At 42.3% G+C, this 24964-nt stretch overlaps 1 protein-coding gene across 1 annotated transcript in view; it reads right to left on the reverse strand.

The window, feature by feature from the left end:
- The window catches only part of LOC122931243 (sodium/iodide cotransporter-like), a 54956-nt gene extending 30387 nt beyond the window's left edge, over positions 1-24569 (reverse strand). The window contains exons 1-10 of the mRNA XM_044285295.1: positions 24537-24569; positions 23954-24321; positions 23509-23574; positions 23380-23431; positions 23228-23295; positions 17244-17398; positions 15480-15620; positions 6700-6829; positions 1579-1667; positions 1384-1496 (exon numbers count right to left, since the gene is read on the reverse strand). Coding sequence (XP_044141230.1) covers positions 1384-1496; positions 1579-1667; positions 6700-6829; positions 15480-15620; positions 17244-17398; positions 23228-23295; positions 23380-23431; positions 23509-23574; positions 23954-24316 — 1177 coding nt within the window. The 5' untranslated portion in view covers positions 24317-24321; positions 24537-24569. The remainder of the gene's footprint in view (positions 1-1383; positions 1497-1578; positions 1668-6699; positions 6830-15479; positions 15621-17243; positions 17399-23227; positions 23296-23379; positions 23432-23508; positions 23575-23953; positions 24322-24536) is intronic.
- Between the last annotated feature and the right edge of the window lie 395 nt (positions 24570-24964).

Here is a 24964-nt window from a genome sequence, read left to right on the forward strand (position 1 = left end):
TATTGGAGTGCCGGTTCCTTGTAATTTTTGGCAGCCCTTTCCCTTAGTGCATAGGCTTTATGAGTGTAGGAGTCCCACTACCTGAACAATTGTACCACTATGTGAATGAAGCCCTCCTTTATGTGATATACAGGTTGTATCAGAGTCCCTCTTCCTTGTAATTTTTGGCAGCACTTGCACTTTATATACAAGAAAATATACAGGAAAGAATGTTTTCTAACAATTTTTCCTCTAAAATCTATTTTATCTTCGGTTTGGTGCGTATTATTGTCAGTCTGTAAAAGTGGCGTACTATTTGGACAACATTGTTCCCAGCAGCGACCCGGGAGTCCAAGATGCATCCAGACATCCTCCTCATGCTGTTCCTGAGCCATTTCAGTGGCGTTTCCATCAATTTCTGACCTTTTCCTGTGAACCAGACACCCTCCCCTCTTCAGAGCAGGGATTGTCTGGTTTAATGCTCGGGTTCTCCCTTTCACTTCTATTGTGCTCAGGTGTTCGGTAGAGCACCCGAGCATCCTGAGGTGTTCTACTCAAGCACTTTGGTGCTCGACCAACACTACTAGAGACCGGCTTAGGGGTCGGGGCTTAACATCATTTTGCCCTAACACAGACAGAACACAACAGGGAGGCTCCAGCCATTTGTTTTACAGTTTATCACAGGATAATGAAAAGGAGTAGGGGGAACATGGCTGAGTTGGGACAGAGAGAGAATATTTCTCTATATTTTTTTATTTATATTTTGTACATTTTCTGTGTTTAGCTCCCTGTTTACAGCCCGCAGGGGCAAGGCTAGGGATGGAACAGTAGCCTACCCAGAGGTGACAAGCTTAGTTCAGGATCTGATAAAGCCTGTAGTATGTGTCCAACTCATCTTCAGTCTGTCAGCCCAGGTCTGCCTTAGCGTATACTAATCCTCTCCATCAGTTAAAAGTAACTGTGGAGACCCTTTCTCAGCATTTCGGCTATGTTCACATGGGCAAAATCTGCAACTGATTCAGCAGTGGAAAAAAGGTATTTTCTGCTGCGTAATCCATATCCTGCGATCTCCAGCTATGTACTGTGTGCCGAATGTTCTGCCGCGAGACTTCTGGGTCGGCCATGAGCATGTCTACACTGCCTGACCCTGTCAGTCAAAGTATTAGGACCTGTTTTTAGCTAATGACTCTGCTAATTATGTTTTTACTGCAGATTTTACAATGTGAACCTAGCCTGACTGTCGGCTTGTGTTACAAATGTATAATACCAACATAAGACTTTGATTCCCATACTTATAATCACCTACCTTCATAGGCATGCTCAATAAACAGGACCTGTTGGCAAGCACTGCAGTAAACTCTTCCGGTATTTTCCAAAATCTCTTATACAATTTTAAATACTCACACAGTCCCTTTGAAATGATTATTATTTTCTTCATAGAAATATGTGGCATTTTTGGCTTAATGAGGTCTTCAACGGTCACTGCAGCCATGGCATTTATGCTTGTAGATGCTGTGCTGTAGGAACAGGAAAAACATGAAGAAGAAGACTACACTGCAGAAAAGCCTATTAATTGTATAGCTCCATGAATCACTGTACCTGAGTGTCCCACTGTATGCACAGGCAAGGAAAAGACCTGGGACACCTGGATATTGTTCAAATATCTCCAACACCAGGTATGGAATGTACTAGAAGAAAACAGTAATTAGTTGGCTAGTCTTTCCCAGATCTAAATCCCTGTTATTACTATGGTGCCACCTTAGCTTAACAATGTCACTTGACTGTGTTTATTAGAGATTTGTTCTTTGAGAGAAAAAACAACAACATTTGTGTTCCCTCTTAATGCATCTCCATGCTGTGCTCTTGGTTTAGTCAGTATTTCTTTTTTGGGGGGGAGAAATAATGCAAACTCACCAGCAATATCTACTGATGTAATTTGTTTAATCCCAGCTCAGTCACAGTCATACATTTGAAACTTCCATTATGGGCATCTGGGTCATGTGATCTCCAATCTGATCACCAGTCCCGAGCTTGCTTGCCTGTGATTTACATGATTACATCACCATCTCTCAAAGCTCTCCTGACACCTCTCACATACCTCTCCGCCCAGCTGTTCCCTCCTTGTTTCTCTTTGTGTCCCTCCATGCATAGAATGATGCTGAAGATTTATTTTCTCTAAGAACAGTGATATAGCAGCAGAGTTAGGCCTCTTTCACACAACCGTTTATTTCCCCTGTTTGCGGGACGTCTTTTGCGGTCCGTATACTGAACCGTTCATTTCAATGGTTCCGTAAAAAAATAAAAACTTAATGTACTCCGTATGCATTCCATTTCTGTTTTTCCGTTCCACTGAAAGATAGAACATGTCCTATTAATGCCCGCAAATCACGTTCCGTGGCTCTATACAAGTCAATAAGTCCTCAAAAAAAAATCTGAACACGTACGTTCTGTTTTTGTGGAACCATCCATTGAAAATGTTATGCCCAGCCCAATTTTTTCTATGTAATTACTGTATACTGGATATGCCATACGGAAAAACAGAACGGAAACGGAAACACAACGGAAACAAAAACTGAACAACGGATCCATGAAAAACGGACCACAAAATACTGAAAAAGCTATACGGTCGTGTGAAAGAGGCCTTAGTCAGTGGTTAGGTCTAGTTATTAAACTCCCCTGACTCATACTTTTTTTATTTGTGAGTACCATGTGCAGAATCTCCAGTGTATTCTATGAGATGCAACTTCACACTGCTCTCCCTTGCCTCCTGCTTGTAATAGCAGACAGAGAGAAACCTATCACAAGTGGGAGATAGATTAAAGCTGCATCACATAGCGATACACTGAGACTTTGCTCTAAGTTCTATGTCACTGATCTCTCACTCACTGCACTTAGATAGGACTCAGAACAAAGCAACTATGCTAACTATGTGTCTGCAAAGCCAGAGGCATCATGGGAAGTGCAGTCTGCATCAGGGGAACCACATCAGAGGGGAATAAGGAATCAATTTGAGAGGAGATGTCTAAGGGTAACCTATACAAATATATAAATGGGCCATACAAAAAATACAATGAAAAATTGTTTCATGTAAAATGCGCTCTAAAGACAAGGGGCACTGCCTCCGATTAGAGAAGAAAAAGTTCAGTCTCCAGAAGCGTCAAAGCTTCTTTACTGTAAGAACGGTGAAGCTGTGGAATAGACTTCCTCAGGACGTGGTCACAGCAGGAACAGTGGACAGTTTTAAAAAGGGTTTAGATAAATTCTTAAAAGTAAACAACATTAATGCTTATGAAAACGTGTAGAAATCTGAGTCTCAATTCCTTCTGGGATTCGTGTCCCCACCTATCCTTGGTTGAACTTGATGGACTTGTCTTTTTTCAACCGTATTAACTATGTAAGATAGCAGACAATGTACAAATGTCACATCAACCTAAACAGGCATACACAAGACCTTCTACATTATTCTTTAATAGGCGTTAAAAATATATCAGTGGCTCACCTAATGAATACAAAAAAATGGGTGCACACCTCCGGGAATTGCCGGTAACAAGAAACAAATTGTATAACAAGTGGGAGTGGTAAAGTACTAATGCAGTGAAACTAACCAACCCTCTCTACCTGAATTGAGGGAGGAATGCTATATTTATTAACCCGGTTATACCGCCAGTGAGTCGGGCGTACACAGCCATACTGCTATTGAGTCAGGCTGTGCACATACAAATTGCCGGTTATTTTAGCACTAGTCCGGACTCATATATGAATTGAGTTAGACACTACCGGATCCAGGGGACATATCAACTACGGGCTGTGTGTTATTAGGATACAACAGTGCCCTTGGGACCATCTCATCATTTGTGTCTATCCTTGTAGTTTTTTAACCGCATGAGATTTTATATGTATTTTAATATATGTATTTTAGTCAAGTGGTATTAGAGTGAATGGATTAAACAATTGTGTTGTGTACCGTAAGTCCCATTTAGTGAGTGCCCCTCCATATTTTTATACAAATTATTCTTTAATAATAGCCTATACTGAACAATATAGACAAATTGAGTGCTATATAGTGCTTCTTTAATGGTTATATATTATTAACAGCAGAACTTTGCGCAGAATAAGAGTGGCATTTTAGACGCCGGTCTTAATAAAGGCCCATAGCTGGCGGTGGTTCCATAACTTCGGCGCATCTAGCGCCAGTTCTAAATGTAAGACAGCTTCCTTGCTGTCTTACATTTAGATCATTTTCTACACCTAAAACAGGCATGATGAATGAGCAGTGCCTGCCGGCCCATCCTCTTCCCCACCCACGACACGGCCACAATTTTAGACCCGGCGTCAGCGGGGAGAAGTTGCAGACAGCGCCTGAAATACGCCTAGTTTAGACGTATTTCAGAATAGTAAATGACCCCTATTGTGTAGAACAATGATGACAGAAATAATTAATTAGCTGTTATGACGTAAATGGGTCAAAAGGATGCCAAATGGATGCACAGGATTCGTATTTTTGCTGAATCTGTTATTTTTCTTAATTTTTCTGTTCTTATGATGGATCAGAAGAACAGAAATATAACGGTGATGTGAACTCTGCCTTAGGGCTCATGCACACAAACTTATTTTATTTCCGTGTCTGTTCTGTTTTTTTGCAGACCGTACGCGGAACCATTCATTTCAATTGGTCCGCAAAAAATGGAAGTTACTCCATGTGCATTCCGTTTCCGTATGTCCGTTCTGCAAAAAAAAAAAAATGTCCTATTATTGTCTGCATTATGAACAAGCATAGTATTGCGCATGCGCCGGCCGGCTGTCTTTAGATGGCCGGCGCATGCGCAATATGAAAGGATGTTCCTCTGCCCATAATGGGCAGAGCAGTGCGCAGGTGCGGGCCAGTTCCAAGCCCGCCGTCCTCTGGTGCCGCTCGTGACGTCCACCTGCTGGAGGTGTGTTTTTCTGGGCACATCGCACAGTAACGCCGCCCCTGGGCACCTTCAGAAGGTAATTTGCATAAGTTTAAAAAGTGTTATTTTCATTATCTGGGCGAGGGACACATAAGAGAAGGGTATGATCGTAATGAGGTTTAAAGAGTCTATAAAAACACAGAAATATAGTGGCAAATCTGGGGGAGCTGCTCAACCCCTAACACTGTAGCGTGTTTTTCATTGGGGGAGCAGCCCCACCGCATGTGGACCGCAGCAAACGACTATCCCCAGCAAAAAATATTTTGCATACGGTGGAGGATGTCGGCGCGGTCCACATGCACCACAAAGGCATCCTACACAAAACGGAGCATTGTGCAGATGAAAATATAATCATAAATCACAGAAAAAATGCACCACACGGATATGCCACTGACTATACTGGCTAGTCATAAATGCAGATATTAAAAGCTGAGACTTTTGCCAATATATTCCTGTCAGGAATATATCGGAGTGTTAGGGGTTGAGCAGCTCCCCCAGATTTGCCACTATATTTCTGTGTTTTTGTCTTGTTTTATATGTAGTGTATGTGCCTTCACCTGGCATTCAAACACTCTTTGCACCTGGTAGCCTCCATTACATAGTCTGATATGGGTGTGGCTTACAGTCTGGCTTTGTTCACATTGCACTAGTTGTCCTGCTAGGCGGTTGTGTGGAAGCTTGGCTGTGAGCTGGATTACATCACCCTCAGACCTTGTTCACACCATAGGTAGCGTAGTGGTAGGACCCCTTGCCATGCTGAGAACCGTGACGTGGTGCTTGGGGCTCCGATATCTTCCTGACAGGAATATATTGGCAAAAGTCTCAGCTTTTAATATCTGCATTTATGACTAGCCAGTATAGTCAGTGGCATATCCGTGTGGTGCATTTTTTCTGTGATTTATGATTATATTTTCATCCGCACAATGCTCCGTTTTGTGTAGGATGCCTTTGTGGTGCATGTGGACCGCGCCGACATCCTCCACCGTATGCAAAATATTTTTTGCTGGGGATAGTCGTTTGCTGCGGTCCACATGCGGTGGGACTGCTCCCCCAATGAAAAACACGCTACAGTGTTAGGGGTTGAGCAGCTCCCCCAGATTTGCCACTATATTTCTGTGTTTTTGTCTTGTTTTATATGTAGTGTATGTGCCTTCACCTGGCATTCAAACACTCTTTGCACCTGGTAGCCTCCATTACATAGTCTGATATGGGTGTGGCTTACAGTCTGGCTTTGTTCACATTGCACTAGTTGTCCTGCTAGGCGGTTGTGTGGAAGCCTGGCTGTGAGCTGGATTACATCACCCTCAGACCTTGTTCACACCATAGGTAGCGTAGTGGTAGGACCCCTTGCCATGCTGAGAACCGTGACGTGGTGCTTGGGGCTCCGATATCTTCCTGACAGGAATATATTGGCAAAAGTCTCAGCTTTTAATATCTGCATTTATGACTAGCCAGTATAGTCAGTGGCATATCCGTGTGGTGCATTTTTTCTGTGATTAAAGAGTCTATAACCTGATCTGAGCGGTCTAAAACGCTCAGATTAGGTGAAAGACTCCCTTTAAGGGCCAGATGTTCTGTTCTGCAAAATACGGAATATACACAGACGTCATTCATATTTTTTGTGGACCGCAAAATACATACGGTCGTGTGCATGAGTCCTTACTCTGTTCTTGAGAATACCTTTTGCAATTAAGACATAATGGCAGGTTATATTTTTATAACAGGTCACAATACTTTTAACTCCTTAAATACGTGACTATATAACTACCTGGTCAGGAGCAGAGACATATCCAGCAACAAGTGGGTCACAGTTCACGTAGAATGTGAACATTACAATTCCACAGATGACCGCGCTTGACACGATGATGCAAAGGGCCACTTGATTCACCAAGATTGCTCTGTGGGAAACAAGACTCTCAGACTCTAATCCATCCAAAACCAACACAAGTAGGAGAGGGGAAGTTAAAAGAGTAGGGAATCTAAACTGTCTTCTGTTCTATTCTACTGACTTCTGTATGTCTAACATCCCACCTTAATATGTTCATTATAATATTGATTGTATTTAATTGCATACAGGCTTCAGTCCGTCCCTAGTTTCAGATTCTGGTTGTTGTACCAGTATATGCTGTACAAGTACTCATTTATTTTTTATTTTTACAGTATATGTACATAACAATTAGCACATACGGTAATTTGTAAGATTGCACATTTCAAAGTAACATAGCCTGGTATAGCTCTTATGTATATGCAATATGGATGAGGTTTTTAGTATGGATTTATTTTTTTTGCTCTGGATATTACACCATTTTTGCACCTATTGCTTCTATTAGTCTATGGTGAGTGTATACTAATATTGGTTAACTTGTACTGACATACCTAATATACATTAAATGGCCACTTTATCAGAGACATACTCTGTTAGCCTCCAGAACTGCAACAATTCCTTGTGGAATAGATTCCAGCAGGTGTTGATATCATTCTGCAGAAATATTGGTCCGTGCTGACAAGATGGCTTCTCACAGCTGCCACAAGTTAGATGGAGGTATTGACGTTCTCTGAAAAGCCGGTTCTAGCTTGTCCCATAGGTGCTCTATGGCAGTGATGGCTAGCCTCTGGCACTGCAGCTGGGGTGAAACTATGACTTCGAGCATGCTCCAATTATTTCTATTGAGTTCTGAGACCAGCCAAAGCAAAGGGGGCATCTTGGGAGTTGTAGTTTTACCACAGCTGGAGTGCTGAAGGCACAGCTGAGGACTCTGGTTCCAGGAACATGAGTTCCCCTTGCTTCCCTGGCCTTCAATCTATGACTATCTGACCCTTGTGGCAGCTACTATAAAAGGATGAACTTGGTTAGCCACAATGCTCAGGTAAGCATGTGTAAGGTGGAGACTCCTGAAATATTGTGGCAGGGTGTGGAGGCCAAAATTTGAAAGACCCAGTGATCCTTATGGCTACTATGTAAAGAATGTTGGATGTAAAAGGAAAATAAAAGTTTACAATTCCCACAAGGATTGTGAGTATGTATTGATTGCTAACTGATCCAAATATAGTCAGGTCCATAAATATTGGGACATCAACACAATTCTAACATTTTTGGTTCTATATACCACCACAATGGATTTGAAATGAAATGAACAAGATGGGCTTTAACTGCAGACTGTCAGCTTTAATTTGACATCCAAATCAGGTGAACGGTGTAGGAATTACAACAGCTTGCATATGTGCCTCCCACTTGTTAGCCACCTCAGCTCCCCTAGCTTAAACCCCCTTAATGACTAGACCACTTTTTACAATTCTGCACTACACTACATTCACCGTTTATTGCTCGGTCATACAACTTACCACCCAAATGAATTTTACCTCCTTTTCTTCTCACTAATAGAGCTTTCATTTGGTGGTATTTGATTGCTGCTGACATTTTTACTTTTTTTTATATTAATTGAAATTGCAAAAAAAAGGTAGTTTTTCACTTTCGGTTGTAAAATTTTTCAATTAAAACTACATTTCTATATAAATTTTTCTCAAAATGTATTGTTCTACATGTCTTTGATAAAAAAAAAATGCAATAAGTGTATATTTATTGGTTTGGGTAAAAGTTATAGCATTTACAAACTATGGTGCAAAAATTTGAATTTCCGCATTTTGAAGCAGCTCTGTCTTTCTGAGCACCTGTCATGTTTCCTGAGGTTCTACAATGCCCAGACAGTAGAAACACCCCACAAATGACCCGATTTCGGAAAGTAGACACTCTAAGGTATTCGCTGATGGGCATAGTGAGTTCATGGAAGTTTTTATTTTTTGTTACAAGTTAGCAGAGAAAGATTATTATTATTATTATTTTTTTTCAAAGTCTCATATTCCACTAACTTGTGACAAAAAATAAAATTCTACATGAACGATAACCCAGCATTCCGCCCAGGACACTCCTCGAAACCCTTCCTTACTGGAACTAATTTGCGCCCCCTTCGGTTCTGTGATGTCCTCACTACCACAGGACTGAAACACTTAAACAAATTGATGGAGCCCTCTCAAATACGTCTCCGGCATAACTTTGAATATGTACAACTCCAACATTTTTACTCCTCTATACGTACAACCCACACCTTACGCAGGAGCTTTACGGTGTTTGAACAGATGTGTCTGGCCCCTTCTGCTGTCCTCAGGGACATTTCCACCATTTATAACTTGCTTGCTCTCCAGACTTCTGACCAGCTCCCCTCCTTCTGCCACGCCTGGAATCGTGACCTAGGGAATGGCCTTACTTCATCTCAATGGAAGCGGGCTTTTCTTCTCTCTCATAAAGCAGTAATTTCCACTAAGGAGCAGGAGACGAATTATAAAGTTCTCTCCAGGTGGTACAGAGTGCCATCTGTGCTTCACAAATGGTTCCCATCTGTTTCAGATCGCTGTTGGAGGTGCTATACTGATGAAGGCACCTTGTTACACATTTGGTGGCATTGTGCCGTCCTGCGACCTTACTGGAACTTTGTACATCGTATTGTGCGGGCAGTGACGGGAATACCCATTCCCAACGCTCCTGAAGCGCTTTTGTTGTTTATCTTTGATTTGACTATCCCTGCTTTTAAAGTTTCGCTCCTTAAGTATATGTTACAGGCTGCAAAAACGGTCATCCCTCGCCATTGGAAATCACCTACGCCTCCCTCCCCGGAGGAATGGTTTGAAGAAATTGCCCTACATCAGCGGATGGAGGATCTCATCTGCGTCTCCCCTCAGGACACCTCTCGATTCGTTCAAACCTGGAGCCCTTGGGAAACTTTCCGGGGGTCAGATGAGTTTCGTAATGCCCGTCTTTAACCCCGTACTCCCCCACTCTCTGCTTCCCCTGTACCTTCCTTTTCTGTCTTTGGTCTATTGTTAAGTGTCCCCCTTTTCTTGTTGTGTATATGTCTTACCAAGCTTAGATTCCTATGGCCTTCTATGTTCCATTTGAGCAATATGCTTCTCTTACTCATATATTGCCACATGTTCTTAATGCCCTTTCATATGAGAAATTGTACCTTGCTGCCTCCCTTGTCTGGAGATTGCTCTATAATGTACGCGGAATTGCATGACACTGTAATATGTTACCTTTATGTATTACATTTACATCTACTTATTTGAAAAACTCAATAAATCCTTGAATGAGAAAATTCTACATGAACTAACCAAATCCATAACGGAATACCTTGGGGTGTCTTCTTTCCAAAATGGGGTCACATGTGGGGTATTTATACTGCCCTGGCATTTTAGGGGCCCTAAAGCGTGAGAAGTAGTTTGGAATCCAAATTCGTAAAAATGCCCTGTGAAATCCTGAAAGTACTCATTGGAAATTGGGCCCCTTTGCGCATCTTGGCTGCAAAAAAGTGTCACACATGTGGTATCGCCGTACTCAGAAGAAGTAGGGCAATGTGTTTTGGGGTGTCTTTTTACATATACCCATGCTGGGTGAGAGAAATATCTCTCTAAAAGACAACTTTTCCCTTTTTTTTATACAAAGTTGTCATTCGACAGAGATATTTCTCACACAAAGTTTGGGTACATGTAAAAATACACCCCAAAACACATTGCCCTACTTCTCCTTAGTACAGCGATACCACATGTGTGACACTTTTTTGTAGCCTAGATGGGCAAAGGGGCCCAAATTCCAATGAGTACCATTTAGGAGGGCATTTTTAAGCATTTGGATTCCAGACTTCTCACGCTTTAGGGCCCCTAAAATGCCAGGGCAGTATAAATACCCCACAAGTGACCCCATTTTGGAAAGAAGACACCCCAAGGTATTTCGTGAGGGGCATGGCGAGTTCCTAGAATTTTTTTTTTTTTGGGCACAAGTTAGCGGAAAATGATTTTGTAAGAGAAAAAAATAAATAAAATAATAATTTTCCCCTAACTTGTGCCAAAAAAAAAATATATATGGAACTCGCCATGCCCCTCACGGAATACCTTGGGGTGTCTTCTTTCCAAAATGGGGTAACTTGTGGGGTATTTATACTGCCCTGCCATTTTAGGGGCCCTAAAGCGTGAGAAGAAGTCTAGAATGTAAATATCTAAAAAAAAATACGCATTTATGGTGTATGGGGTATGGTGAGTTCATGTGAGATTTTATTTTTTGGCACAAGTTAGTGGAATATGAGACTTTGTAAGAAAAAAATAAATAAATAAATTTCCGCTAACTTGTGCCCAAAAAAAAAATTATTCTATGAACTCGCCATGCCCCTCAAAAGTGATCTTTTTATAGCGCTGCATCGATTTTACGGTGTTTTTGCAGTGATCAGAAAAAAAAATTCTGTCACTGCGGTGGGGCGGACTGAACGCAAGTGTGCGCACAAGATCAGGCCTGATCGGGCGAACACTGCGTTTTATGTAGAGCCTATAGAACATGTCCTATGCTTGTCCGCAATTGCGGACAAGAAAAGGCATTTTCTATATAGCTCTGGCAATGTGCGGATCCGCAAAATGCGGAAAGCACATTGCCGGTTTCCGTGTTTTGCGGATCCGTGGATCCGCAAAACACATACGGACGTCTGAATGGAGCCTTACAGGGGGGTGATCAGGGAGTCTATATGGGGTGATCACCCCCCTGTAAGGCTCCATTCAGACGTCCGTATGTGTTTTGCGGATCCGTGGATCCGCAAAACACATACGGACGTCTGAATGGAGCCTTACAGGGGGGTGATCAATGACAGGGGGGTGAAGGGGGGTGATCAGGGAGTCTATATGGGGTGATCAGGGGTTAATAAGTGACAGGGGGGGTGGAGGGTGTAGTTTAGTGGTGTTTGGTGCTACTTACAGAGCTACCTGTGTCCTCTGGTGGTCGATCCAAGCAAAAGGAACCACCAGAGGACACAGGTAGCAGGTATATCAGATGCTGTTAACAAAACAGTGTCTGATATACCTTTCAAGGGTTAAAAAATCGCATATACAGCCTGCCAGCGAACGATCGCCACTGGCAGGCTGTAGATGCATCGAAGAGGAACAAACCGGCCGCCTCCGGACCGCAATTCTGCGTTAGGCGGTCCGGAGGCGGTTAAGGAACCAAAAGTAATGGGACAATTGGCTTTGCAGCTGTTCCATGGCCAGGTGTGTGTTATTCCCGCATTATCCCAATTACAATGAGCAGATAAAAGGTCCAGAGTTCATTTCAAGTGTGCTATTTGGAATTTGTTGCTGTCAACTCTCAAGATGAGATCCAAAGAGCTGTCACTATCAGTGAAGCAAGCCATCATTAGGCTGAAAAAACAAACCCATCAGAGAGATAGCAAAAACATTAGGCATGGCCAAAACAACTGTTTGGAACATTCTTAAAAAGAAGGAACGCAACGGTGAGCTCAGTAACACCAAAGACCTGGAAAACCACGGAAAACAACTGTGGTGGATGACCGAAGAATTATTTCCCTGGTGAAGGAAACACCCTTCACAACAGTTGGCCAGATCAAGAACACTCTCCAGGAGGTACAGTAGGTGTATGTGTGTCAAAGTCCACAATCAAGAGAAGGCTTCACCAGAGTGAATACAGAGGGTTTACCACAAGATGTAAACCATTGGTGAGCCTCAAAAACAGGAAGGCCAGATTAGAGTTTGCCAAGTGACATCTAAAAAAGCCTTCACAGTTCTGGAACAACATCCTATGGGCAGATGAGACCAAGATCAACTTGTACCAGAGTGATGGTAAGAGAAGAGTATGGAGAAGGAAAGGAACTGCTCATTATCCTAAGCATACCACCTCATCAGTGAAGCATGGTGGTGGTAGTGTCATGGCGTGGGCATGTATGGCTGCCAATGGAACTGGTTCTTTTGTATTTATTGATGATGTGACAAAAGCAGCAGGATGAATTCTGAAGTGTTTCAGGCAATATTATCTGCTCATATTCAGCCAAATGCTTCAAAACTCATTGGACAGCGCTTTCAAAGAATACTGCAAAAGCAACCAAAGAGTTTTTGTAAGGGAAAGAAGTGGAATGTTATGCAATGGCCAAGTCAATCACCTGACCTGAATCCGATTGAGCATGCATTTCACTTGCTGAAGACAAAACTGAATGGGAAAATGCACCAAGAACAAGAAGTAACTGAAGACAGTTGCAGTAGAGGCCTGGCAGAGCATCACCAGGGATGAAACCAAACGTCTGGTGATGTCTAGGCGTTCCAGACTTCAGGCTGTAATTGACTGCAAAGGATTTGCAACCAAGTATTGAAAAGTGAAAGTTTGATTTATGATTATGATGTCCCATTACTTTTGGTCCCTTAACAAGTGGGAGGCACATATGCAAGCTGTTGTAATTCCTACACCGTTCACCTGATTTGGATGTCAAATTAAAGCTGACAGTCTGCAGTTAAAGCCCATCTTGTTCATTTCATTTCAAATCCATTGTGGTGGTGTATAGGGCCAAAAATGTTAGAATTATGTTGATGTCCCAGTATTTATGGACCTGACTGTATATGTAAATCCTGTTATGTCCAGGTCACTTAGACTGTGTGCTATTTTGTACAGTAATTTTTGGCAGAGTTTGTGAAAAAGGCTCTTGTGGAATGTGAACAAAGGCTTTGGTGGAGACCAGGTTAGAAAAAACTAATGGTGCAACTGATAGTTAGGATTTTACCCTACCATAACAATTAGTTATATCTGGTAGAGTATCTGTAATGCCTGTAGGTAGGTAAAGACACAGACTGTGAGCCCTGACCTAGAACCCTAGGTAGCAAGACCGCAACTGGTCCTTATACTACTAAGGTGCAGAGACACACAAACACACACAACACAAAAACAGGGTCGTACGTAAATGGGTCAGAACCAGACAGGCTATGCAGTACCAAACGAGAGATAGAGAGTGGTCAGAAGACAAGCCGAGATCAGAACCAGACGGAGAACGCAGTACCAAACGGGAGACAGAGATTGGTCAGAAGACAAACCGGGGTTACAGGAATGAGCAATCCAAAAAGCACAGGAACCAGGAACACAGCTAGTGAGTCAGAGACTCTCAATGGCACTAGTGTATGGCCAGGAAGGGGTTTAAATAGAGCACCGAGTTCCAGGATTAAACCTGATAGGTCATGACTCCGCACTCCATTAGTCAGAACACTAGCACACAGGAATAAAGCAGCTGAGAAATTAGCCCACTGCTTGTCTCCTCCAGCACACACCAGATGTGGGGAGAAACAGAGCATTACATCCTGTTGCTAAGGATGCTGTCATGTCATCAGAGAGCGTGGTTTGTCAGCACGTCTCTCCCTGCTCGACCGCCACCAAAGCCAGAGATTGCGCCGCTGGAGCACAGAAAGGTGAGTTTGTGACAGTAGCTGGACAACTTATTCTTATCTTACAAGAAACATCGTATTTATTTTCTTCAACACCTACTATATACATATATATATATATATATATATATATATCAGATGCATATCTGACTCTTTGGCTATGGTTCCCTTCTGGTCATGGGCCCTTAGCTACTATCCTAATGTCCCCATGGTCAGTCCCCCCCTTTCCTTATTATAATTTATTAATAATAGAAATGAATTTGTGAAGCAGATCATCTGTCTTATGTGTCATAGTTAATAGGCTGCTGCAGTGGTTAGAGGGTTTTTTCCACCTTAAGGTGGATTTAGAAGAGACGATTCTGCAGCCAATTGTCGGGAAGGAAGCGTTCCTTCCTGAGAGTCAGCTGCTGCTTCAATGAATGACACTGATGCATTTACATGCCATGTTCTACTTCACTGTATGAGGCATGGTGAGACCTGTCCTCTTCTCTACGGCTACCTGTGGTGCATGTTTCCAAACAAAATTTTTCAGTGGATTTTCGTGCAGATTTCTCCACGTTTCTGGATCAAAATCCACCTATTACTTTCGAATTTCGATGCTCCAATTTGAAAATATGCACAGCAAGTCCATTTCCGCACAGAAAAAATATGCAAAGTGTACATGAGATAGATTCTAATTTCTTATACTATATTATGCTGTGGTTTTTCCACACAAAAATCCGCTCAGAAAAAAGTGTGTAATCCGCAACGTCTGCAGGTAGCCTAGGAAGGCCTAATAAGCGTTTGAGGTAACAGGGACTGGTCCTTCGATAACCTCTTATAAAATATCTATTTGCCTACCAAATTACTGTAGATGTAAGTTATTAGCACCATCCGCATAGCACCTATGGCACTGTGATGTCAGGCATTTATGGTTTATCCCTTTTAAGTTACTTTTCACACAAACAACCGTAGGAAATTAAAACATTCACAATAATCTATAATTACAGAGGATGTGTCAGCTCTCCTGACATGTGAAACAACAATTCTTAAGCATCTTTTCTCATAAGTCAGCTTTGTGCCGTTCCTCCTGAATATGCCTTAATAGATAGGCAACTGGGTGTTACCATTCATCTTGTCAAAAGGGTGTATCTTATCATAATCTGTAAGGACACATCCCCAGTTGATACCATCCAGTGCATTACTCACTTACAATGCACAGTTCTAAGAAAAAAATCAGGAATAATACAAGCATTTATTAAAATAAGACTTGTCTGGAGAACTAACAGGCCCACTTTAATATGAGAATGGATTACTCACAGTTTGGCTGTACTTTCAGATTTACAGGATATGTAGCGCTGAACCTGTGCTTGATGGACCCCATACATAGATAGCCACAGAAACGTGCTGCCACAGACAAACGTCCAGAAGGTGTATCGCCTGCGAGGGTCTGGGTCAAAGCTGTTACAAATACAGAATATCACTGTCATGTACACACCTGTGAGAAGCCATATAATACTATATTATTAAGGGCTCATGCACATGAACATGTGTCGGCCGGGCCTGTATTGCAGCGGGTCCACACTATACGGGCCCCGGACATTTTTCCACAGCATCATGGAGGCACGGAACTACACGGAAGCCCTACGGAGTGCTTATGTGGGGTTTCTCTCCTTGCCTCCGCACTGCAAAAAAATAGAACATGTTCTATTTTTTTATGTTGTGGAATGATCACGGACCCATTTAGGTTGAATGGGTCTGGATCTGTCTGCGGCAGCCACACGGATGTTGCCCATGCATTGGGGAACACAAATTGCGGTCTCCAATGCACGGAATGGCCGGGCAACAGCGGTCGGTGTACATGAGCCCTAAAGGGGTTTTCCATGATTTTCGCATCAATGTCATATCCTCAATATCAGATCGGCAATGTCAAAAAAACAGAACGGTCACGGAAAAAAAATGTGTTCATGTGCATGAGCCCTAAGGGCTCATGCACACGAATGTATTTTTGGTCTGCATCCAATCTGCACTTTTTGCGGGTCGTGTGTGGACTCATTCACCTCAATGGGGCAGCAAAAGATGCTGTCTGCATCAGTATGTCCATTCCGTGGCCTCACAAAAGAATAGAACATGGATATTCCATTTTATGGACAGGGATAGGACAGTTCTATAAAGGGCAGGACAATTCGTTTCGCAAAATGCAAAACATTTACGGCCAGTATCTGTGTTTTGTGGATCCACAGTTTGCAGATCGCAAAAACGCCGACGGCTTTGTGCATGAGCCCTAAACCTCTTCTAAAAACGCCTCTACAACCTTCACCAAATGACAAATCTGCCACTAAAAACGACCTGTTTTCAGCTACTAATCTGCTACTTATTTTCTGCCACTTATTTTGCCGTGTGAACTTAGCCTGACAGGTTTTGCAAGGCTGTTCTTGAGTTATTAACCCCTTCCCCAAATACATTTATGTCATGGACAGGAGGATCTGAATAAAAATTACCGTGACTGTAGGGTGCAATCACACATGGTGGAATTTTCCTCCAGAAAATGCAAAGGTGCAGATTTTTGGGTGTGAATTATGGTGCGGACTTTGTTGTGGGTTTCTCTCTATTCAATTCAATGAGAAACTGATTCTGCAGTGGATAACACTGCGGAAAAATCCATAACAAAATCTGCGATGTTTCTGTTGCGGATATTTCCTCTGCAGAATCAATCTCCAATTGAATTGAATGGAGAGATTCTCATACAGAAAATCTGTAACACAACATTATTTACGCTGGGGAATGGATAGACAATTTTCAGCCGCATAGGATAACATATGGGAAGTCTTGATGTTTCAGGTAGAATTTTCTACCACATGTGAGTGCATCCGTACATGTATAATGCTGGTTCTCCTAATATGGTGACACAAACAAATGATAAGAAAAAAAAAAAAGTTATGGCTCTCAGAATGCAAATGTTAAAAAGAAAAAAAAAACTGAGCTCAAATGGTTGAAATGAAAGAATGTGTCCTCAAGTGGTTAAAAGCTGCATCCTCAAGGGCTTAAAATAAATTCTACGATTGCTAAGCATTTTATACTTACTCGCCAAAGTTAATTCTGGAGTGATTTCTTGCAATTTCAAGGACAGCAGTGGGTCCACCAACCAGCAAAGCACCCCGAATTGCGATTGCCAGGAAACCAGAAATCATTACTAGTACTTGAAATACATCTGTCCATATCACAGCTTTCATACCACCCTATGGGAGACATACACAAGGAGGCACATCAAGCTCGCCTGTTTTTAGGCGTGCACTTAGACAAATATTTGCTTTGTCTGTCTTTCTTTTGCCGACAATTTTTTAAAAGTCTTACAGTCTTACAGCATATCATGAATTAGACTAAGGGCTCATGCACACGGCCGTTGCCCGGCCGTGGCCGTATTGCGGCCCACATATGGTGGGTCTGCAATACACGGGCACCGGCCATTTTCACCCTGCATCACGGATGCGGACCCATTCACTTGAATGGGTCCGCAATCTGGGAGATGCGGTCCGGTGCAGAACGGAAGCACGGATCAGAACCCCATGGAAGTACTATGGAGTGCTTCTGTGGTGTTTCTGTCCGTGCCTCTGCACCGCAAAAAAATAAAACATGTTCAATTTTTTTTATGGTGCGGATGGATCATGGACCCATTCAAGTTGAATAGGTATCGATCCGACCCGGCTGCCGCATGGATGTTGCCCGTTCATTGGGGACCGCAAACGGCTGTGTGCATGAGCCCTACGTATTGCTAGTAGTCTGACATCTGGTGGTTCTTTATCACTTTATCAGTACGACAGGTTCATATTCACTAAGACATATCTAATTAGTATGTGCATAAAAATGTTGCGCAATTTAGCTCAAAGTAGGCGCACATCTCTGTGAAAGGGCGACTTGTTAGGCAAAATGTGGCGCAACTCACCACTCAAAACACACTTGGAGTACAAATTAAAATGTTTTTACAACAAAATGTGGTGCAAAATAAGGCGCACCTACATAAATAAGTCAGAAAATAGGCGCAAAAGTTGGAAAACTTTTGAATTACCAGTAGTCTAAAAAATCAACAGGCCAAACAGGCAAACAAGGCACAAATGCCTCCAAAACAGGCCATTTTCAGAAGTAAATGCAACAAAAAAAATAAGACAGTCTAAAACAGCATTTTTATGCCTAAAAACAGGCGCAGACACTATAGCAAATGTGCCCCAAGGTGATAACTTGTAATCTTAAATTATACGTAGTTTCTGCTTTTTATATTGTGTTACTGTTGCATTACAATTAGGGTTGAGCGAACCCGAACTCTAAAGTTCGGGTTTGTACAGAACTTTAAGGTTTTTTTGTACCCGGACCCGAACATTTTCGTAAAAGTTCAGGTTTGAGTCCGAGGTTCGGCGATTTAATGGTGCTTGTTGAAAGGCTCCAGGGCAGCCAATCAACAAGCGTTTAACTCGTGTGCCCTTAGAAGCCATCGCAGCCATGCCTACTAACGGCATTGCTGTGATTGGCCAAGTGCAGCATGTGACCCAGCCTCTATATAAGCTGGAGTCACGTAGCGCTGTACGTCACTCTGCTTTTACTAGTTGTAGGAATAGGATGCTGCTGCTGTGAGGGAGAGATTAGGAAATAATCTGCACTTGGTGTGAAGTCTGCGATCTACAGCGTTTTTTTTGTTTTGGGGGTGCAATGCAACATTTTTGTACCCTGCCCTGAGCCCAGTGAGACTGAAAACAAAGTTTTAATCCGTCTGTTAGTTAGGTGGGCGTTGGCGGCCATTTTGTGCAACAGCAGTGCACCAGCACTGCATATGTGCCAGGGACAATCATTTAATCCTGTTCTTGTAGTTCAGTGGCTGACATATACCCATTTTTAAAGTGCACCTGCACTGCATATGTGCCATGGAAAGGGAAAAAAATACCGTCTGTGAGTTCAGGGACCCAGGGGGTGACATATCCCTATTTTTTTCTATAAAGTACCCCTGTGCTGCATTTCTGAGAGTGAAATATAATCAGTTAAATCCATCTGTTCCATTGTGGGGTGACATATTTACATTTTTGGTTGTAAAGTACCTCTGATGCCTGCACTGCATATGTGACAGGCAGGCACATAAATTCAGCAAATCCATCTGTTCCATTGTAGTGGTGACATAGCCCTAATTTTTTAAGTAAAAAAAAAACTGTACTTAATTTGTGAGATTGAAATATAATCTCAGTTGAATCCATCTGTTTCATTTATGGTTAAAGAAACCCTTTTTTGGGGCAATAAAGTACCTTTTTGCCCTGTACTGCATTTCTGACAGTCCAATAAAACCACAATTTTTTATGTAAAAAACCCCTGTGCTCCATTTGTGACAGTGAAATATAATCTCAGTTAAATCCATCTGTTTAATTTAGGGTAAAAAAAAACTTTTTGGGCAATAAAGTACCTTTTTGCCCTGTGCTGTATTTCTGACAATCCAATGAAAGCGCCAAATACTGCAGTTACATTTTTTGTTGAAAAATACCAATTTTAGTTGCTATAAAGTACATTTGCGGCCTACGCTGCGTTCCTGTCAGTCAAAACCATGAAATACCGCTGTTACATTTTTGGGCTTCAAATTCCCATTTTGGGGTGTAAAGTACCTCTAAAGCCTGCACATGTGACAAGCAGGCACATAAATGCAGCAAATCCATCTGTTCCATTGTAGGGGTGACATATCCACAATTTTTTATTTAAAAAACCCATGTGCTTCACTTGTGAGAATGAAATATTATCTCAGTTAAATCCATCTGTTTCATTTAGGGTTAAAATAAACCCTTTTTTGGGCAATAAAGTACCTTTTTGCCCTGTGCGGCATTTCTGACAGTCTAATAAAACCTCCAAATACTGCAGTTAAATTTTTTTGTTGAAAAATGCCAATTTTTGTTGCTAGAAAGTACATTTGCGGCCTACGTTGCATTCCTGTCAGTCAAATAAAACCATTAAATACCGCTGTTACATTTTTGGGTTTCAAATTCCCATTTTTGGGTGTAAAGTACCTCTGAGGCCTGCGCATGTTACAGGCAGGCAGATACATTCAGCAAATCCATCTGTTCCATTGTACAGGTGACATAGCCACCATTTTTTATGTAAAAAAAAACATGTGCTTCATTTGTGAGAGTGAAATATAATCTCAGTAAGATCCATCTGTTTCATTTAGGGTTAAAAAAACCTTTTTTGGGGGGCAATAAAGTACCTTTTTGCCCTGTTCTGCATTTCTGGTAGTTAAAGAAATACAGTTAAATCCATCTGTTTCATTGTGTGTGAGAAAAAAACTTTTTTTTGGCAATAGAGTACCTTTGCTGCCTGCACTGCATAGCAGACCGGGCAATAAGTTAAAAAAACTAATCTGTTCCATTGTTGGGTGACATTAACTTATTTTTCCCGTCAAAAAAACCCTGCTCTGCCTAGGTGACAGGGACCTAAATTTCAAAAATTTGACTGTTCCATTGTTGGGTGACATTAACCCATTTTGGCTATCAAAAAACCCCTGCTCTGCATTGTTCACAAGGAACTTAATTTAGTAAAAATGTCTGTTACTTCGGTGGGTGACCGCAAAAAATGAGGAGAGCGTCAAACAAGGGACGTGGCCCTGTTCGTGGTGCTGCTGGTGTTGGTGGAGATCCTGTTGCATGGAGAGGACGTGGTCGATCTCTGCCAACTACTCGCCCAAGTGAAATACCTTTCTCAGGTGCAAGTAGGCAACAGAACCTTCAGCTTAATTTTGTGGGGCCGAATGCGGATCTACGAATGGTGAGGCCAGAACAAGTACAGGCGATAGTAGATTGGGTTGCTGACAGTGCCTCCAGTTCCTTTACATTGTCTCCCACCCAGTCTCCTGCTGAAAGATCAGAGTTTGCACCTGCAGCCGATGTCCATCAGTCTTTCACCTCACCCCCTTGCAAATCAACCGAGCAGTCTAAGCCCCAAGTCATGGAGCAATCTCTTCTGCTTTTTTATGACTCTGCTGGCAGGGTTTCCCAAGGCCATCCACATAGCCCTGCCCCAGAAGTGGAAGAGATTGAGTGCACCGATGCCCAACCACTTATGTTTCAGGATGAGTACATGGGAGGACAACCGCAGCACTTCTTGGATGATGACGAAACACAGGTGCCAACTGCTGCAGCTTTCTGCAGTCTGCAGACCGAGAAGGAGGGCAGGGGTAAAGAGTGGGTTGAAGATGATGAGGTACTAGACCCCACATGGAATCAAGGTCTTGCGTGTGACGTGTGCAGTTTGGCAGGGACCTAAATTTCTAAAATTCGTCTGTTACATTGATGGTTGACATTAACTTATTTTTGCTGGTGAAAAAACCCTGCTCTGCATTGCTGACCGTGAACTAAATTTAGTAAAAATGTCTGTTACTGATCAGACGATGCGTGACCACAAGCGCACGCTGGTAGACGCGCTGCTGATGGCATTCCCACCTGACAGCGGGGGCTCAGTGGAAGCACAAGGCGAAGACTGAGGAGGAGGAAGAGGTTGCCAGCGCTGCTCGGGCACCGCCAGCACCTCAGAAGGCAGGGTTAGCATGGCTGAAATGTGGAAAAGTTTTGTCAGCATGCCACAACAACCTGCACCACCAACTGATATGGAACGTCTTAGCAGGAGGCAGCATTTCAGCAACATGGTGGAGCAGTATGTGTGCACACGCCTATATGTACTGAATGATGGGTCTGCTCCCTTCAACTTCTGGGTCTCCAAATTGGGCACATGGCCTGAGCTTGCCCTTTACGCCTTGGAGGTGCTGGCCTGCCCTGCAGCCAGTGTATTGTCTGAACATTTGTTTAGCATGGCAGGAGGGTGTTATCACAGACAAGCGCAGCCGCCTGTCCACAGCCAATGTGGACAAGCTCACGTTCATTAAAATGAACCAGGTATGGATCGCACAGGACTTGTCCGTACCTTGTGCAGAATAGACATGTATACCAGCCTCACCCAGCCATTGTTGTTCTCCAGCGCACTCTTTGTTTTATTTTTTATATTTCCAAATGTTTTGGGGTCTACCCAAATTTAAACAGAAAATAAAAAACAAAACAAAAAAACTGTGTTTGCTACCTCCTCTTCCTCCACCGATGCTTCCACTTACACCGCCACATCCACCGCCTCATCATCCTCCTACTCCATATGGACCTCCTCCTCCTAGATCAAGAATCTTATTTTATATTATTACGTATTTTATGTTATTTTAAGTCATTTCCCTATTTACATTTGTTTCAGAGCATTTGCCATGCTCTTAACCACATTTTGCTACCTTTTGCAGCCCTCTAGCCCTTTCCATTACTTTTTAGAGCCATTTTAGTGCTCCAAAGTTCGGGTCCCCATTGACTTCAATGGGGTTCGGGGTCAAGTTCGGGTCCCGAACTTCCAGGTGTCCACTCAACTCTAATTACAATCCAACTGGATTAAAACAATGGTCCAGTCTCTAGATAAAGTTTTTTTTTTAATCAAATTGGTGTAAAGTAGAACTGGCTTAGTTGCCCATAGCATCCAATCAGACTCCACCTTTCATTTTCCAAAGGAGCTATCCAAAATGAAAAGTGGAATCTTATTGGTTGCTATGATCATATGAGCGCGGGACAATAGCCCTGCGGGCGGGCCGATGTCCACAGCATCATTGTAACCTATGATGCTGTGCGCTCCCGTGCACACTATCAATGCTGCTCCGGGACCTATGGCCCGCTAACGGACCGTATATCTCGGAGGGCATACGGTCATGGGCAAGAGGCCGTAGTGTACTAAATCTGTTAAGTCAGAAGAGTATGGCACATACACAAATCCCACTGCACAGGTTAGTAACAGACAAACAGTCACTCACTCCACCTGCTGGTCCCCAAAATGACCTGGTAGTGACTGACTAGAAACTAGTAGATATGAGCACTAAACATGTTCAGTAGTTTCACAGGCATTTACGTTATATGTCACTTTTATGTCCAAATCATTAAAATATAGCAGTCATTTCATTATTAACCTATAAAACAGTTTCATATTTCAGTGATAAAAAATTTGTTGGATAATGTATTTTTTCTACTTACTACTGATGTATAAAATGTGCATATTGCTCCAGTGGAAAACAGAGATGCCCAAATGTCCAATCCCGTGACTAATAATAATAATATGAAGAAAAAAATGAATGAAAGAACTTTAGTTAATATGCGAGCAATAAAAGTAGCAATAATATAAGAACCTTGGTTGAGTATTAGTGCAGGAGCATAGATGACAATGCCAGTGTATAACATCTGCAGAAAGAGGAAGATCACTTAATAACAGCACGTCTACTTTATTAATTGTCCTTTTATGACAAATGTATACTCACAGTTCCCAAAAGGAATTGGATAGTACCATAGAGGCGAACACTTCTCCCAAACCTCATTTCCAAATACTGTATTGAAGATGAAGAAACATTATCAGGTTGTCATGGGGCAAGTTACATGATCAGCAGGGGTGCACCTAGCCTTTCCGCTTCCTGAGGCGAAAACTGGAATGGCGCCCCTCCCTCCCCATTGCCAATTTCTTAACCTAAACCCTTCCTTTCAGCCCATGGCCCTTCAGCTGCCCCTCTCTTTCCCCCACCTGGTGCTGACTGAGGCGATCGCCTCACCTAGCCTCATTGGTTGTGCACCCTTGGTGATCAGTAGGTAAAATGCTGGGAAAATACACCAAAAAAAAGCCCTAAACAAACAACGCATAATGATTTATGCAGCAAAGCCTAAATCGGATTTTTGCACTACAGAAATAAGTTGATTATATAACTTCCTTACTTGATAAGTACTTGTGATACCAAGCCTGTAGAACATAGGCATGAATACGTAGGCAGTCAGGGCACTGTTTAATGCCTGACCTAGGCACATCTGAAGAAACTTGGCACCATAACGATAAGCTTCAGCTGGAACTCCAAGCACTTGTATAGCAGACATGAAGCTGGCAGATAAAGACAATCCTACTGGCACAGCTGACATGCTTCTACCCCCTGTAAAGAAGTCATCTGATGTCTTTTGCCCTCCACGTGCCAGAGCATAGAAAAGTCCAATTCCTGTGGATCCCAGGAGCATTGCAGCAAACACCCCATAGTCCCACAGAGAAAAGGTCAATTTGTCCCTCACGTATGGTACATAATCTGCCATTGGACCTAAGATAAATGAACAAAAGAAAATAAAAAGTCACTTTGTATCCTATCCTAGTATCGTATTCATCTGATATTCTAGATTCCATTGACAATGAAAATCAACTTAACCTATTAATGGGAGTTAAGACTGCAAACAATAAATCAAATTAAACATAATGCATAAATATTTTTATGTTAATAACTCATAAATCTCAATGGATTTTAGGGTCAGAACTCACCTATGGCTGAAATCAAAGACGCCTAGATTTTGCTGGTTCAAGAAACTTAGGAGGCAGGGAGAAGGTGCTTTATAGTATGACGAAGGGTGGAAAGGAGGAGTTGTTAACATCTTACAGGAGAACCAGGTGATACAGCTATCTGTGCATACTGCAGCTATCTTCAGCTGAACGCCTATGCCATACAATTAACAGTAGAATTCTTTATGTGTTTAATCCTATTCTGGACAATAATCTTTAACTGTAGTACTAATTAGTATGTGCCTATGTGACTCCTAGGTGAGGCTATCATGTTAATGATCCCTTGTGGACTGTATTAATGTATATCAACACATTTCCCTCCCGAGCAATCATTTCCTTCTAAAATTAGGACTCAATTATCTCAAATGACAGCACACGTGCATGTGTCTAAGTGTAGAAACAAAATACTG

The sequence above is a fragment of the Bufo gargarizans genome, chromosome 1 (assembly GCF_014858855.1).
Source record: "Bufo gargarizans isolate SCDJY-AF-19 chromosome 1, ASM1485885v1, whole genome shotgun sequence".
Lineage (NCBI taxonomy): Eukaryota > Metazoa > Chordata > Amphibia > Anura > Bufonidae > Bufo > Bufo gargarizans.